This window comes from Rhododendron vialii, chromosome 1a (genome assembly GCF_030253575.1).
Source record: "Rhododendron vialii isolate Sample 1 chromosome 1a, ASM3025357v1".
NCBI classification, from domain to species: Eukaryota; Viridiplantae; Streptophyta; class Magnoliopsida; order Ericales; family Ericaceae; genus Rhododendron; species Rhododendron vialii.
Window position 1 is genome coordinate 15,013,444 of NC_080557.1, and position 15,635 is coordinate 15,029,078.

Sequence of the window (15,635 nt, forward strand, 5' to 3'; positions counted from 1 at the left end):
AGACAGAGAACTCAAGTAAATCCATTCTGTTGAAGGATGGCACATAGCTTCATCTTCTTGCTTTTTATTTTCCCCCCTGCAAAAAAGAGAGAACCTGTCAGAACAAAAGAGTGCTTAAGTAAATCCATTTTTGGAAAGAAGGATCATCATTTTTTTGTAAGAACAAGATTTTTTTACCTAATTCTTTTATCCAATATTGAAACAAAAACAAAACCTGCATACTCGGTGGGGAAAAAGAGGTTGGCAGTAATAGTGTAATACTGGAAACTAATGCTGACCTTTCAAGTAGTTTAGGCCACACTTACGTGAACATCTATTGAGATAAATATTGCTTCCATGCTACTTGTTATTTGAGCTTTGTGCTTGTAGGAGATTGTGCTATGCTAACATGGTCGAGAAGAATGAAGATTGCCTTAGATGCTGCAAGAGGGCTGGCTTTCCTTCATGTTGAAGAAAGACCTACCATTTATCGTATCTTCAAGACATCAAATATCTTGCTAGATGAAGTTACTTCTTGCTCTGTCATGATTTCTTAACTTTTCTTGCTCCATGTTTGAGTTTTACGAACGAAAGCAATTCTAGAATTGTGTTAGTTTCACACCATCATACCTAGTTTTGATTTAGTAAATGGCTATTCTGTATGATGTTAGGAATGCACAGTATGGCATTTCCACTCTATATACAAGGAAATTGTTTTATGAAATAGTGACCGACTTTTTTTTTTTTGGAAAGTAGAACATTAACAGTGAAATCTTCTTGAATCATATAATTTCCCTAGATAATATTTGGATCTTTGTTAGAATAACGTACCATTCAACCATATTTTGACTTAATGACTGAAGACTCTTAAAAGAAGATTTCGCATAACAGTAACCAACTTCTTGGGGACTAGTGAAGTCTTTTGTGAATTATTCTTTGGAATATTTTTTTTTTTTGTTGCTAAGTGTTTAATAATGATGGCAGGATTTTAATGCAAAGCTATCTGACTTTGGGCTTGCAGAGGATGGGCCTATGCAAAACACAAGCCACGCACAAGTGATGCACAATTCTGGTTATGAAGCCCCAGGGTATCTTACGAATGGTGAGTCATCCCATTGCAAGTTGGAATGAATCACATATTGTTCGTTGGTACTCGCATATCCCATATCCCGAATGATATTGCATTTTGAGTTGGGATTTAACTTCCTTTTGTGTCATCTGACTCATCTCGTCAAAGTGACAATGTCTTGACTTGATTGACATTTTTTCCTTTGACTGAACCACTATTTTTATTCAACTGTAGCTTTTGAAAATTACTGTGATACATCTTGGTTTCAATCCAGTTCTTCTCATGCTTTCGGTTACTTGGAAAGATGGGCCCAATGAAAGATTGGAATAAAATTTACTTGAATCTTGGAGCTTGTTTGTTTGGCCTTATATCCCAATCTATTGGGGTCTACTATATAAATCCATAGTTGCTTCTACTACGACAAAAGGCTATATGTTATTAGTACTACGTTAAATTTACAGTTCTCCTTCTACAAAATTGTTATAATTGTTCAGGAGAACAGAAGATAGAAGAAAGCATGTAATGAACTAAACTTTCACTTGTTAAATATCTCAACATAAGATACAATGACAGTACAACCTTAATGCTACTAAAATAGAAGCAAATCACTAAAGTAACCTTAGAACTACGTAAATATAGTGATCATTTAATAAATACATCTTTCGGCAAATATAGTGAGCATTTAAGGTTTAGTTTAATAGCACTTCATCGGTCTGGTTGTTGAATATAGTTGGTTCACCCCCATGTTGTTCGGACTAAACCCAAACTGTAACTCGTTTCTGTCCATTGTACAAGGACTTGTATACGCGTTCCATAAGAGCATGTAGAATTGAGGGACTAGAGAGTGGCTGCCTAGCTAAGGAGCTACATGTTTCAAGCCATGTTTCAATTTCAGATGTAGAATTCTGATCCTTAGCTTAGAGTCCCAGAAAGTGTAATAATCTGGAAGCTAAGGAGCTACATGTTTCAAGGCATTGGTTATGTACCTAATCTCCGGGAATAGAAGTGGTTCCCTTCGTTCTAAAAGTCTATGCCATTCTTCATGTATCTGAGCCAGTCGTTTCAAGATTCGTTTGTCATTTTGGCGACATTGGATTGCAGTATTGTGAAATTTTCAAGCAGTGAAAACTCTTGCAAATTTCCCACATAGAAACTTTGATGCACTTTTCACTTGTTTTCTGTGAGACTGGGACCTTACTTCTGTGACTGCCCTACTATTGCATGTGACTACCTTCTGCTCTTATTTCGTAATATTTTCTGCATGTCCTCTTGAATGTAGATCCTTCCTTTGATGCTCAACTCTCTTGAATGGCTAACTTGCATTGCATACAGGAACATGATTTTCACTATCCTTCTGTATGTTGGCACTCCCTTTGTCTTTATCAACAGGATATTTGCAAATGTTACCCTTTAATTTTTCTAAAGTGAATAAGGAATTTTTATATAGAATTATGCTTATCTACAATAGGGGAGAGTACAGACATAACTATATCCACACACTTAACTACAACCAAAGGCAGCTTTAGAACTTCTCTCTCTCTTTGTGATTTTCTCTTTGTTACGATTCTTTCAGCGATGGTGATTAGAAGATCTTATATACAATTTCGTAGGGTTTATCTGTCTAATACTGCAAGCGTGCTTGGAACTCCCTTATTGGCTTCCATAAGTAGCATAACCTCCAAAATTCCACTTTGACACAACCCTTTTACTACTAGCGTGGTTTCATCAATGCGAGAAGATTTGCTTCATTCAGCCAATTCTTTTTCTTTTTTAACATCATTTTTCTAACTTCTCTGCCTTCTGCCTGAAGATGTCATTGGTTTTGTCCATCACTTAATCTTGCGTCTAGTAGTCAGTTGTTGCTTGTATTTTTCTTCCGTTAGTTAGCTCGATTCTTGTTCAATGAACAACAGGGGCATACCTGCCCAGAAAAGGGTTACCCATCCATAGCAGCAAACGAACAGAAAAAAAAAGGAAGACGGTCCGTTGTATTCTACTTTACTGACCATTAACAGAAATGCCTCTAAAAATGTTCAAGAAAGTGTTTCAAGCTTGACAAATATTCCAACTTGACTGAGAATTGTCCACATCATTCCAAGAGCTAACTCCATCCCTCGTCTCTTTTTTAATACGAGTAGCATTTTGGCATAGATTGGGGATTCAGTGGCTTTATGTTGTTGCCACAGGTCTTAGTAGAGCACCTAGTTTTTAACTTCTACTTACTGCTTCTAAGTAATTTTTTTATAGCCTGTATAAGTTTTATGACCTTTTATTTTTGTGGCATTGATATGAATAAAATACATGCTATTCCAACATATATTCTAATTTCAAACAACGTTAATATTCTGTAACAGGAGAGGCCAGCTACAAACAGATACAGCAGTTCTTCCAAGGGAAGTTCCTCAATGTACAAGGGTTTTAATTCTCCGGTGAGCAATCCTAGCCTGCCATCCAATTTATTTCACTATTGCGTGATTCCAAGTCCTAATTCCTTAAGTATGTTCCGATTAGAGAAGAGCCTCCACCTTTCACATCTTCTGTTCGCCAAAGATATCAGTCATTTGAGAACCCCATGGGTGGAAATGGTTCAACCAGTTTTGAATCTGGGGATGAGGAACGAGTTTCTTCAGGGAATTCTCAATTTGGTACAGCACTTTACGACTTCACTGCCGGCGGTGATGTTGAGGTAAATTGTGAAAAAACTGTCTTATCAAGAATAGTGTAGCATTTCATATTTTTTGGGTCGCTTTGTTTCATCTTATAATTCAGGGAGTTGCATTGAACCGAACTGTGAAGTCTCCTTCACAGCATCTTCAACCAGCTCCGTAGAGATCAAAATGTCCTACCATGTTTTGTCTCTCCTTGGGAGTTTCCACATATGGAGACTCCTTGGTACATGGAAACAAATCACATGTCATGTTGTCACTATTTTTTCAATACACATATAAATTCAGATTTTGATTAAAATTTCAACAAGTTAGTAAATGCAAAAGGATTGATGATACCTTCACAACACGATCAATATTTCATAGAAATGATGACTAAAAATTAAGAGCTAGTAAATCAGTATAATGCTCAAGTTTTTTTTGAAGGAACGTGGATAGATTTTTGGGGTGAAATTGAGGAATGATAAGAAGTTTAAGAAAGGAGATGTAAATAGGGATCATATGTAAATAGGGATCATGAGCGCAGATGAGATGAATAGTACCATACTATAAACAACTTTATAATAGAAACCAATTTGTAGAGTTTCTATTTTTCAATCGATGCGCATCATGAAATCTACTGGTAATGTTCTTTTAGCCATTCTAGGCATTTGAACTGATTTGGCTGACACATGACTGCGTGGAGTTATTAGTTAATAACCATTTGCTTTCCCCCAACTTGCAGCGGAGCTTGACAGCAGGAGAGGATGTCGAAATTGTTTATGAAGTGGCCGGCTGGTTTTATGTGAGTATACAGTGTGTGATATATGGGGTAAAATTAGAAAGAAAAAAGAGCACATCTATTCAAAATTGATATAGCATGGTGACGATGGCTAACAACATTTAATCTTGGTAATGCGTCCTAAATTTAAGAGTCGATGTGGCATAGTGATGCTGGCTAACAACTTTTACACGAATCCTGGGCTGATGTAAAAGCTAATACCGTGGCATGTCATCATCTTGTTGCTGGTGAAGAAAAAACGACCGGGGAGAGATGGAAAAATGGCCGGGCTTGTTCCTGTCCTCTTCGTCGAGCAGTCTTAGTACGATTACTCATCGATACAGGGTTCAGTTTAACCAATCGCGATCAATATTGTCATACATGTGAAAATGCAGTCTTCTATAAAGGTTCTTGTAGCATTATGATTTGGACTATACCTCATATAAATTACAAGAGACGAGGAGTGTCCATTTGGTTGGATAACCCCTACGGTCTGGTTCGTAAACTGGATCGCTTGATATTTGGACACTTAACATGCTCCTACACATTTGGAAGTTGAAGGGAAGTGAAAAGTTATTTGGACAAGTGGAAGCAAAGAGGAAAGAAGAGTAGTGGAGAAGTTATGAAGTTATTTCCTACACATTTTGTTTTCCTATAAATAGTCTTTTTAGACTTTATTGTAATCTCTCCGCAACAAATTAAAGTCTATCTTTATTTGTTCTTAAATTTTTGTTTCTTAACCCAACTTCTGGGTTATAATTAGGAGTATGATTCATATTCTAAGACTAACTTAGAATACTCGATGTATCGCTCGTGTCGATAGATCGGCGTTGAAGATGGAAGAATCCCTTTTCGTTCATCTTCAACTTCTGGGTTATAATTCAAGCCTTTTCAATCATTTTCTTTCTCCTTTGATTCTTATTGTCAGGATACACAAGCCTTGTGTTTAAATCAGACAAAATTTGTACTCAATAGTGTAATTCTTAACATTTGAAACAACTTATTTTCCATATATGACCAAGTTGTTGAGACAAGAATTCATCAAGCTATTTCTGTAACAAGCTCTAAAGGCCATAAACAACTGTCCGAAATAAGCTATAGAAGAAGAAGGAAAAAAAAAAAAAAAGATTCAACAAAACAAGCAAAAAAAGAAACCAACATAACTATTTCCAATACAGAGGTAAATCACGACTCCTAAAAACCCTAGCTAGAACTCATGCAAATCATATCCCATTTCATCCTTTCCTTTTTCCAGACTTCTTCGCATGAGTGTTACGCAAAACCTACCCTTCGCAATCTTTAGCGACCGCAACAGCTTCCTGAAATCCCAATCGTTCCTCACAGCCAACTGATTGTGCCTTGGAACTATCTGGTTCTTGTTGTCCTCCTCACCGCATTCCCCTCTAGCTCCAAAACCTACACAACAAACCACAATCTAATAAGGTTAAGACGCGGATCAAAAAAAAAAAAAGGTTAAGACCAAAAACAGGCAAGAAACGTCGAGAAAATGAAAAAGAAATGTTTGCTACTAAATGAAGGGTAAGTTTTTTTTTTTATCCGAATGAAGGGTAAGTTTGATACACGAATTTGTAGGACTTTTTGAATCAGAATTCTCATCAAAGTATTGTTATGTCTACAAATTCGGAGCATACACGGTAAATCTCCCTTTTACCTTCACAAGCCCTAATTTAGGGATTTTCAAAAAATAGGACAAAGTTGATTGGGGTTTTCCTTACCAGAGGGATGGCCCAGACGATGTGACGACAAGAGGAAGGAGGTGACGGTGGAGATGGTTGTGTTGGACCTGCGTCGGTGAGTTTGGGGAAGGACATCGATGGTGGTGCGAGACACTAGCTGTGACGATGAGAAGGCGGTGATGGTTGCGTCGGACCGGCGTCGATAAGTTTGGGGGAAGGTGTCGACGGTGATGGGCGTCAGCGGTGGTGGTGAACAAGAGAAGCTGCAGATTCCATTTGGGGAGAGAAATGTACTCCGTATTTCCCACAGAGAGAGATTTTAAGAGAGAGAGAGAGAGAGAGAGAGAGAGGGAAACGATTTAGGAACAAAACCAAAATTTTTTTGAATTTCATCCCAAATTGTACCCGCCCTTTTGGCCCAACCCCAAAACGATGCACACACAACCAACCCAGCACAACCAAACCACACAACCGCTGACGTCAGCGTGACTTGAGCACAAAACGACGTTGTTTTATTAAAAAAAAACAAACAAACAAACAACCCAGGTCGTGAACAGCACTCCCCCTTTCTCTTTCCCTCCACCTTCACAATCAGAAATTCAAAATCAGAGAAAAGAGAAGAGAAGATAGAGAGGGGCTCCCTCGACTGACCCAAGCCGGGCGCACTCCCACAACCCCCGGCACACTTCCCCAGCTTCAAGGCGACAAAGAGGGGCCTTCTCTTCCAGCAATTACATGGTTTGTACGCTTTACTGCTTTCTGTCATTTTTGTGTATGTCTTAGAGTCAAGGAATAAAACTGGCAATATCTAGGGCTTATCATGAGAATTGTAAGTGCTTTTTAACTTTGTAATTGAAGCCAAAACTTGGTGTTTGTTTGTTCTTTTTTTTTTTTGACGGAATCGAAGTGCAATCAACAGAAAGACAGATTTTTGTTGGGCCACTGATCAATCCTTGTACATAGGCTTGTAAATTGAAAGGGAAAGAAAAAATCCTAAATTGACTTGCTGCAAAAAAAAAAAAAAACAAAAAAAAAACCCTAATGCGAAATAGAGCAGTTTTTCTGTAAAAAGAACCACTAATGTGAAATAGAGCAATTTTTGGCATGGGCAATCAGTCATGCGTAGAAGGTACTGGTCATATTTATGGTGGGATATTAATCAATTATTATGTCCGTATTTTTTCCCCCTTTTTGGAGAGTGGTTTTGTGAAAGTTAAAAGTTGTATATTTGTATGAATATGTGAAGAGCCTTTGTTAGAAATAGAATTCGTGTTATAGCTTCTAGTATCGTGTATTGTTGTTCACTCTAGTCATTGTATTATGAGTTTATTATTTTGACAAAATGGGATTTGGCATGTATGTAATTGTTTCATTTTTTGAACTAATAGATGATGTCATCAGATTCTATTCCGTCGGCAATGCCTCCAAACAAAGAGTGTTGAAAAGAAGAAGAGGTATGGAGTGGAGACTATCAAGACGAACAAGAGGTATGGAGTAGTCCTTCAAACCAAAAGTGTGGTGAAATAGATACTACAGGAGTTGGGAAGGAGGCAACAGAAAATTGTGAAGAGACAGTTGAAGAACAGAAAGAGGGAATGATATTTGATACATCCGAGGAAGCTTATTCGTACTACTCAAGATTTGCTAAAGAAAAAGGATTTGCTGTGGCAAAAAGAACATCGAGAAAGGGAAAAGATGGAAAGTTGAAGGATGTAACTATAGCATGCAATCGTGCTGGAAAGGCAAGGGTGACAACAAGCAACCCGGTCAAACCACGACCACAATCAAAAATTAATTGTCCAGCTCATGTTACCGTTGTGTTGCACCCGAATGGAAAGTGGAGGTTAAACCGAGTTGCTTTAGTTCACAATCATGACCAGAGTCCGGAAAAGGCAAGGTATTTGAAGAGCAATAGGGTACTTGATGAACACGTGAAAAGAAGACTGGAATTGAATGATAAAGCTAGGATTAATTTGAACCAGACTTATGCCTCACTTCAGATTGAGGCTGGGGGACCTGGTAAGCTTCCATATATCCAAAAAGATTGCCGAAATCATGTGGATAAAGTGCGACGTTCACTACTTGTGGAAGGAGATGCTGAGGCGATGCATAATTATTTCATGAAGATGAAAGCCGACAATTCTGACTTCTTTTTTGCAATGGATTTGGATGATGAGGGTCGACTGAGGAATGTATTCTGGGTTGATGCAAGGAGTAGGGCAGCTTGTAAGGAGTTCGGTGATGTTGTGACCTTTGACACAACTTACTTGGTAAACAGGCATGACATGCCTTTTGCTCCTTTTGTAGGCGTGAATCATCATGGTCAGTCTGTTTTATTAGGATGTGGGCTCATCTCTCATGAAGACACAAAGTCATTTTCGTGGTTATTTCAAACTTGGAAGACATGCATGTGGGGTTGTGCTCCGAAAGCAATTATTATCGACCAATGTATGGCCATGAAAAATGCTATAGAAGATATATTCCCTAACACCTGACATTGGTGGTGCATATGGCATATTATGAAAAAGGTGCCGGAAAAGTTCAATGGGAGCAACGCTTATGAGAATATTAGTTGGTGTATGCGTAGGGCAGTTTATGCTTCACTTACAATAAAACAATTTGAGGATGCTTGGGATATGTTCATTAAAAAGTACGAGCTTCAAAGTAACACATGGTTAGAGGGATTGTATTTGGAGAGGGAACAGTGGGTGCCAGCTTATTTGAACGATGTGTTTTGGGCGGGGATGTCATCCACACAAAGAAGCGAGGTATAAATGTGTATTTTGATGGTTACATTCATTCAAAGACAACCCTGAAACAATTTGTAGGACAATATGAAAATGCATTATCGAATAAGGTGGAAAGTGAAAATCAAGAAGATTCAAAAAGTTGGCACACTTACATCCCGTTAATAACTGAAGATGAGTTGGAGAAGCAATTCCAAAGTGTTTACACGAATGCAAAGGTTAAACAGTTTCAGAAACAATTTTATGGAAAACTTCACTGTTTTTGTGTGAAGCCGGCAACAGTTGGTGATATTGTGTCTGAACATGAGATAAATGAGTGGGTCAATAATGGAGAAGGAGAAGAGAAAAGGAGAATTCAAGTGCCATTTACTGTCAATTTTAATGCTGAAACCAATGAAGCACATTGTAATTGTCGATTGTTCGAGTCTAGTGGGATGGTGTATAAACATCAACTGTATGTGTGGCATCAAAGGGGAATTGAAAGAGTTCCTGACAAGTATGTGTTGAGAAGATGGTGCAAAAATGTGAAAAGGGTCCACACTAAAGTTCCGATCTGTTACGATAAGTCGTCAACATCAATTGAAGTGCGTCGACATGACAACATGTGCAATCTCTTTAATGAAGTTGCTGATTTAGCGGAAGAATCTGAAGAGAAGTATGATATGGTGATGAAATGGGTACACGAGCTAAAACGAGAGTTGATGGAAGCTTCAGTTGTTTGTGAAAGTAACGTGGTTTCACTTGGTGATGACACAAGTACTCGTAATGTTTCTTTTTCAGTTGGAGATGGGGTTATACCACCCAAACAGAGTACGAACATACTTGACCCGGAAGGTCTTCGACGAAAAGGTAGACCACCATGCAAAAGGAAGATCGGTGTTGTGGAAAAAGTTGTTCAAAAGAAAAGACAAACATATAAGAAGCCATCGTCCAAGGAAAAATCCAAAGTATTTTGATGCTTACTAGTTAATATGGACGTATAGATTTGTTTAATGAATGTGCAATAATTATATTATTTACTAATTTCAGGAGGTTGAAGAGATTGCGGCGCTGCCCATTAGATCGGGACACAAGAGAGTGTTATAAATGTAAATATAAGAAATTTTATTTTTAATTGTACAATTTCATGTTTTATATAACTATTATTCAAAATCCCTTTTTATTGTTGGGCAGGATCACCCGAGCTACATGAACCACTCAACGTCGCCGAACATGATGCCACATTCTATGCAACCAAATATGGCACAAGGCGGGAGCATCTTCCAATTTTCTCCAACTTTTTGCCCAACCGGAACAAGCTTGAACCAATTTATGCCTTCTTTTCCAAGTTCACAAAACATATTAAATGGTCAAGTTTGGATGGGTCAATCAACTATTGCAGGTAGTCAAGTTTGGGGAGGAGGACAATTAAGTATTTTGGAAGCTCAAGGTCAATATTGGGAATGAGCACAACCAAGTATTCTGAAAACTCAATGGCAAGGACGTGGAGGACAACAAAGTTGTACAGAAATGATGAATGCAGTGGATAAAAGTTAAAGAGTAGTTCACTTGTATTGTATTGTTTTTTTTGTATTCTTCAAGGGATGTCTCGTAGATTTGTAGCGGTTGCACTTTTTTGAAGTTGTGACATTACCAGGTTTGTGTTCTAAAGTGAAACAAGCTTGTTTATATAGTTGGAGAATCATATAGGTTCTTTGTAACCTGTGTTCTATATCGTGTCCTGTGTCCATATCGTGTCATGTGTCCATGTCGTGTTCTGCGACTTGATTGCTTGTTAGTCTTGTGATAACCTTTCATAAAATAGCACTACTTTAGTTGTTGTTGATGATAGGCTATTCTTTTTAATTATGTCGTGTCCTGTGTCCATATCGTGTCATGTGTCCATGTCGTGTCCTGAGACTTGATTGCTTGTTAGTCCATGGTTACATGTGTTCCAGAGGTCAATGACCTTTTTTTGGTTGTCACATCCAATGTAGTGTGATGCCTTCTTTATCTAGATTTTACAGTTCTGTTTGTACTGTTTTCTGCTTATTCTAGCTTGGCTGTTCGTGATCTGTCCAACTTAGTTAAGCCATAGGATAACGTCACATCAGAGCATTTGGAAACCCTCCTTGCCATTGTTCCTAAATATTCAGAGAGGGATTGGTTGTCTAGCTATGAGACACTCACCACCTATGTGGTAAAAATTCCCCTATCTGTTTAAGATGTCAACTTATTCTGTTATCATGATCGTCAATTTATTATTTGAAAATAGCATGACTACATCGAAGATGAAGTTTTTAAGATCGCTTAGGACATATTCCTAGTAGAATGTCAATAAATCACAAAGGTAAGTTTTGGAAAAATTTCAGCAAAATCTCCCCTATTTTTGGTCCTAGCCCGACGTCTCGCGTCTTAGTCAGTACAACAGAAACAACAACAATTTACGCACAAGCCCATGCCAGACAGTTCTCATTATAAATCACCATTCACAAGCCACATTCATAGCCAAAATCCATTGCCAAATTATCATTTCACAGCGAAAATCATAATTCAATACATTTAGAAACCATGCAGGGCCGTTCTCATCACAATTATCAATTGCATACAAAGTTAGGTTTTCACAATACTACAACTTGATATTACAAAGCTTAGTACATATTGATATTCCAAACTACAACAAATTGATCATTTTTCTTGGCTTTTCATTCACTTGAATAGCTTCAATCTCTTTCATTGCTTTTTTGAGTCTCCACTAGCCTTTGCAGGCTGAAATATTTACCAGCAAACTCTTTCGATTAACAGCATCCTCTCCAATACTTCCATTATAAAAGAGCACCAACAGAGTAGACAAGGATTGAGTGCCCACAAACATATCACCATTTAATATAGCATCTCTTAGCCCTCCATAAAATTGGAGTTGTAAGAGTTTCAGCAACTTCATTACAAAACAGCATTCATAGCACCAGAAAACTGCAGAGATCTTTCAGCAACTTCATGATTTTGCATAGGGCCCTCCAAAAAAATTGGATCCAAAACACAACCCTTAGCCCTCCAAAAAAATTGGAGTTGTAAGAGTTTTGGCAATGATTTTGCATACGGCCTGTTCTGTAATGACGAGATGATTGTAATTGGCACAAACATTATACACAAACTTCCTCGTCTTTTAAGAAAGGACGAGCCTGCACAAATGATATAAAACCTTTTTGAGAAGAAGAGCTACATTAATGTGGGCACTAAAACCACAACCTAGAACTTAGTCGGTTGAGGTTTCTAACACTAAACCAGTAGTCACCCCTTCATATTGTGCAAATTTACCATTGGACAGAAATTCTAGTCTACGAAGTTCATATCCTTAAGGGTAGCTAGGCAAATGTTAATACCTAATTCAAGGAGCACCTTTACAATGTTAAAGCATCCAAAGGACAACAAAACTATCATCCTATATGGCATTAGTCATTTAAATGCAGCCAAAGAAAAATTTGAGTTTGGTGGATTTATTTTACAATGGAGGTACTCAAGGCCTTGTGCAGCACCAATAGCAATCTTTATTCTTGTGCTCCAACTCAATGGCTCTTTATTAGGTTCAATATCTGACAATATGAAGCACTTTCAATGGCCAATGAACAATTAAGACTACAGTCACTACACAACGTGTGCTAATGTATGCTTTGTTCTCAATCCAACAGTGAGGAAACAAAAGCATTTAGGGGAAAATAAAAAGATCGTATTTCTTTTACTTACGAAAAGTAAGCCATGGTTTAGAAGCAAAACAGGATCGTTGCGCACTCTAACGACAGAGAAAAGGAAACACACAAAAACCATGATTTTTGTTTCTAAATCACGATGTAGTAATAATTAATTTGCAAAATGTATGCATTCTTTTTTTCATGACTTACAAATACTTTTTTTTCCCAGGACAATCACGAAAACTGTGACATGAGAGCTTGATTAAATGCAGACAAACTAATCTTTGCATATTCATCTATACATAACAGTTCAGTTCCATCCCTTTAACATTAGAGCAAGCCAATTTGACTCTAAGTTCAAAACGAAACCCTAATTTTCGAATTAGGGATTTTTCTTTTCAAAAAACTCAATTTAGGGTTTTTTTTTCCCAGCAACTAAGCAATCAGTTAGGGTACTAATTGAACCAGAGAGAGAGAGAGAGAGAGAGAGAGACCTTAGTGGTGGGGCAACAACGTCGGATTTAACAACTGGTGGTGGTGCGGATCAAAAAAAAAAAAAAAAAACTGGTGGTGGTGGCGGTCGCTGGTGGTGGGTAGAGCTGTGGTTGGGTTCTGGTGGTGGAGGTGGGAAGCGTCGTCGCTGGTGGAGATGGTAAGCGTGGTCGCCGGTGGAGGTGGGAAGCGTCGTCGCCGGCGGCAATGGTGGTGGTGGTGGTGTGCGAGCACCTCTCTATCGTCTCTGAAATTTTTTGAGCGTGAAAGTGGACGCAGGAGAATAGAAAAAGGAAAGGGGGAGCGCTGTTCACGACCTGGGTTGTTTTTTTTTAATAAAACGACGTCGTTTTGTGCTTAAGTCACGCTGACGTCAGCAGTTGTGTGGGTTGCTTGTGCTTGGTTGGTTGTGTATGTAGCATTTTCCAGGTTGGTAGAGGATCGGTTCACATTATCGGTCCGTATAGCATTACTGAAAAAAAAAATTTATAGCATCTCTCATCCCCCATTGTCTAGTGAGTAGTATTTTTCACAAAATATTCCAGACCATTTCCTTATAACTGCTAGAGGTGGGGTAAGGCTTTTTTGTATTGCTGGTTAAATAGATGAAGCAAGTGATCAACTATCCTCAATGGTATGCGAGCGTTTGCACTTAGGCCTTGTATATATTGAAGAGCGTTTGCACTTAGGCCTTGTATATATTGAAGACCTGAAAACTTTTCTTGAGCTTTGATTTGTACCCATGGGCGGACCTACATAGAGGCAAGCGGGGTCACCTGACCCCACTCGATTGGAATTCTCCACAAAGATATGCATATATTTTTGGATGTTTTGGTAATTTTGCCTATGACATTATATTCACATCTCTATCCCTATATCTTGCCCCAAGTAGTATTGAAAAATTACAATATTGCCTAACTTGTTTCACCTAACGCCTGATCTTTTATTTTTTTGGTCCCATCTACTTTTTGAGGTTCCGTTCCAGAACACCTTTTTAAAAAATAAGTACTTATTTCATATTTTCAAATTCAAAAATAATGTAAATAAAAAATTATTTTAAAATTATTTTTTTGCACTGGATTAAAGATCTCAATGAGATCTATCAAATAAGATCTATAGTGATAGGAAAATTATTTGCGTAAGTACATAATTTTTAAGCTTAAAATTGCCTTCTTAAAAAATAAGTACTTATTTTCCTTTCGGGAACGGGGTAACTCAAGTAATGCATATATCTTTTTCATTTTTTATTAATCTTTAATTTGAATAGAAGTTACAAAGATTAACAGGATCAGGACATGACGGAATTACAATGACAAGAACACCTTCCAATGACTTCCAACTAAGTTGGCATTGATTATTACCAACAATCATATGCCACTAGGACCCAAACGAACCAAACAAGTTGGCAAGGAATCAACCGTAGTTTTTCAAATACATAATGTTTTTTGCTGTGAATATTTGACCCCAGTGCCATGAAATCCTAGGTCCGCCCTTATTTGTACCTACGAGCCCTATGCTTGCTTGGACCAGCCATATGACGACCTCCATTTTTAAAAATGATATCCCTGAAGGGCCATGGTCCATATAGACCTGAGATATCTCATCATGCGATTGGTTGAACGAGCCATATGATGTCCTTCATCCTCAGAATCATTGTCTCTAAAGGCCGGGATATGCTTAGACTCGAGATTCCTCGATCACACTTGAACTTTGAGTTGTGGTGGAAGTGTTTGGCACAATATCCTGGGAGAGGGCATGCTCAGAATTATTTTCCCCAAAAGCCATGGTTCGCTTGGACTTGAGGTTTGTTACACTTGAACCCTGATGCACAAGATGAGCTTCTATACTAGTCAGACTTCACAATATTGGAATATTGAGGCGGAGTTTGTAAACCAACTAGCACAGGAACAAGCTCGCAAACAGACACATTTGCTACCTCAACTGTGGTGGAAATGTTCGGCGTAGTATCCTGAGAGTCACAATTCGTAGGGTCCTTTAAAAGCTTGCTTTGTCTCGACATCAATAAAAGTCGCAAAAATATGATGTAAAATTAACAAATACAAAAAAAAATTTAAATGAAAAAAAAAGTCGTTTTAACTTATTAAGCCAAACTACCCTTCCTACAGAAAGTCTAGGCTCACCACATATGTCTACCGCACATGTGAGGGGCCCACTCCATGTCCCAAAAAATTTAAAAAAATACTCATAAATTTTAAATTAATGGAGCTCTGTAAAAAATCATTTTCAAAAGATATCGTAACTATTTTTGTGAATTTGTAAGGTGAAACTGTTTAACTGCTCAGTTTCACCCCTACGAATTCAAAAAAAAATAATACTTATTGACGTTTGAGCTCATTTTTTATAAGGTCTCATAAAAAATTATTTTAAAATTTATGAATTTTTTATTTTTATTTTTATGGAATCCATACACGTGCTGTGGATAAGTGCGCTGACTGTACCAGTGCTGCCCGCCCTATACTTTTCTACGAGAAATTATACTATGCCCCAAGGGCATAGTCACGTGATGCTCCAGAAGCCCTTTGTACAATACAAATAT

At 37.9% G+C, this 15,635-nt stretch overlaps 2 protein-coding genes across 2 annotated transcripts; both read left to right on the plus strand.

Annotated features, from left to right (window-relative positions):
* The first annotated feature begins 7,513 nt into the window (after positions 1–7,513).
* LOC131328655 (protein FAR-RED IMPAIRED RESPONSE 1-like) lies at positions 7,514–8,666 on the plus strand. The gene is made up of 2 exons (XM_058361573.1): positions 7,514–7,625; positions 7,708–8,666. Exons 1-2 carry the CDS (start codon positions 7,514–7,516, stop codon positions 8,664–8,666), a joined length of 1,071 nt encoding a protein of 356 aa, XP_058217556.1.
* Positions 8,667–8,842: 176 nt separating this feature from the next.
* Positions 8,843–10,004, plus strand: LOC131328664 (protein FAR1-RELATED SEQUENCE 1-like). Its single transcript, XM_058361582.1, has 2 exons — positions 8,843–9,865; positions 9,948–10,004. Exons 1-2 carry the CDS (start codon positions 8,843–8,845, stop codon positions 10,002–10,004), a joined length of 1,080 nt encoding a protein of 359 aa, XP_058217565.1.
* The last annotated feature ends 5,631 nt before the right edge of the window (positions 10,005–15,635 follow it).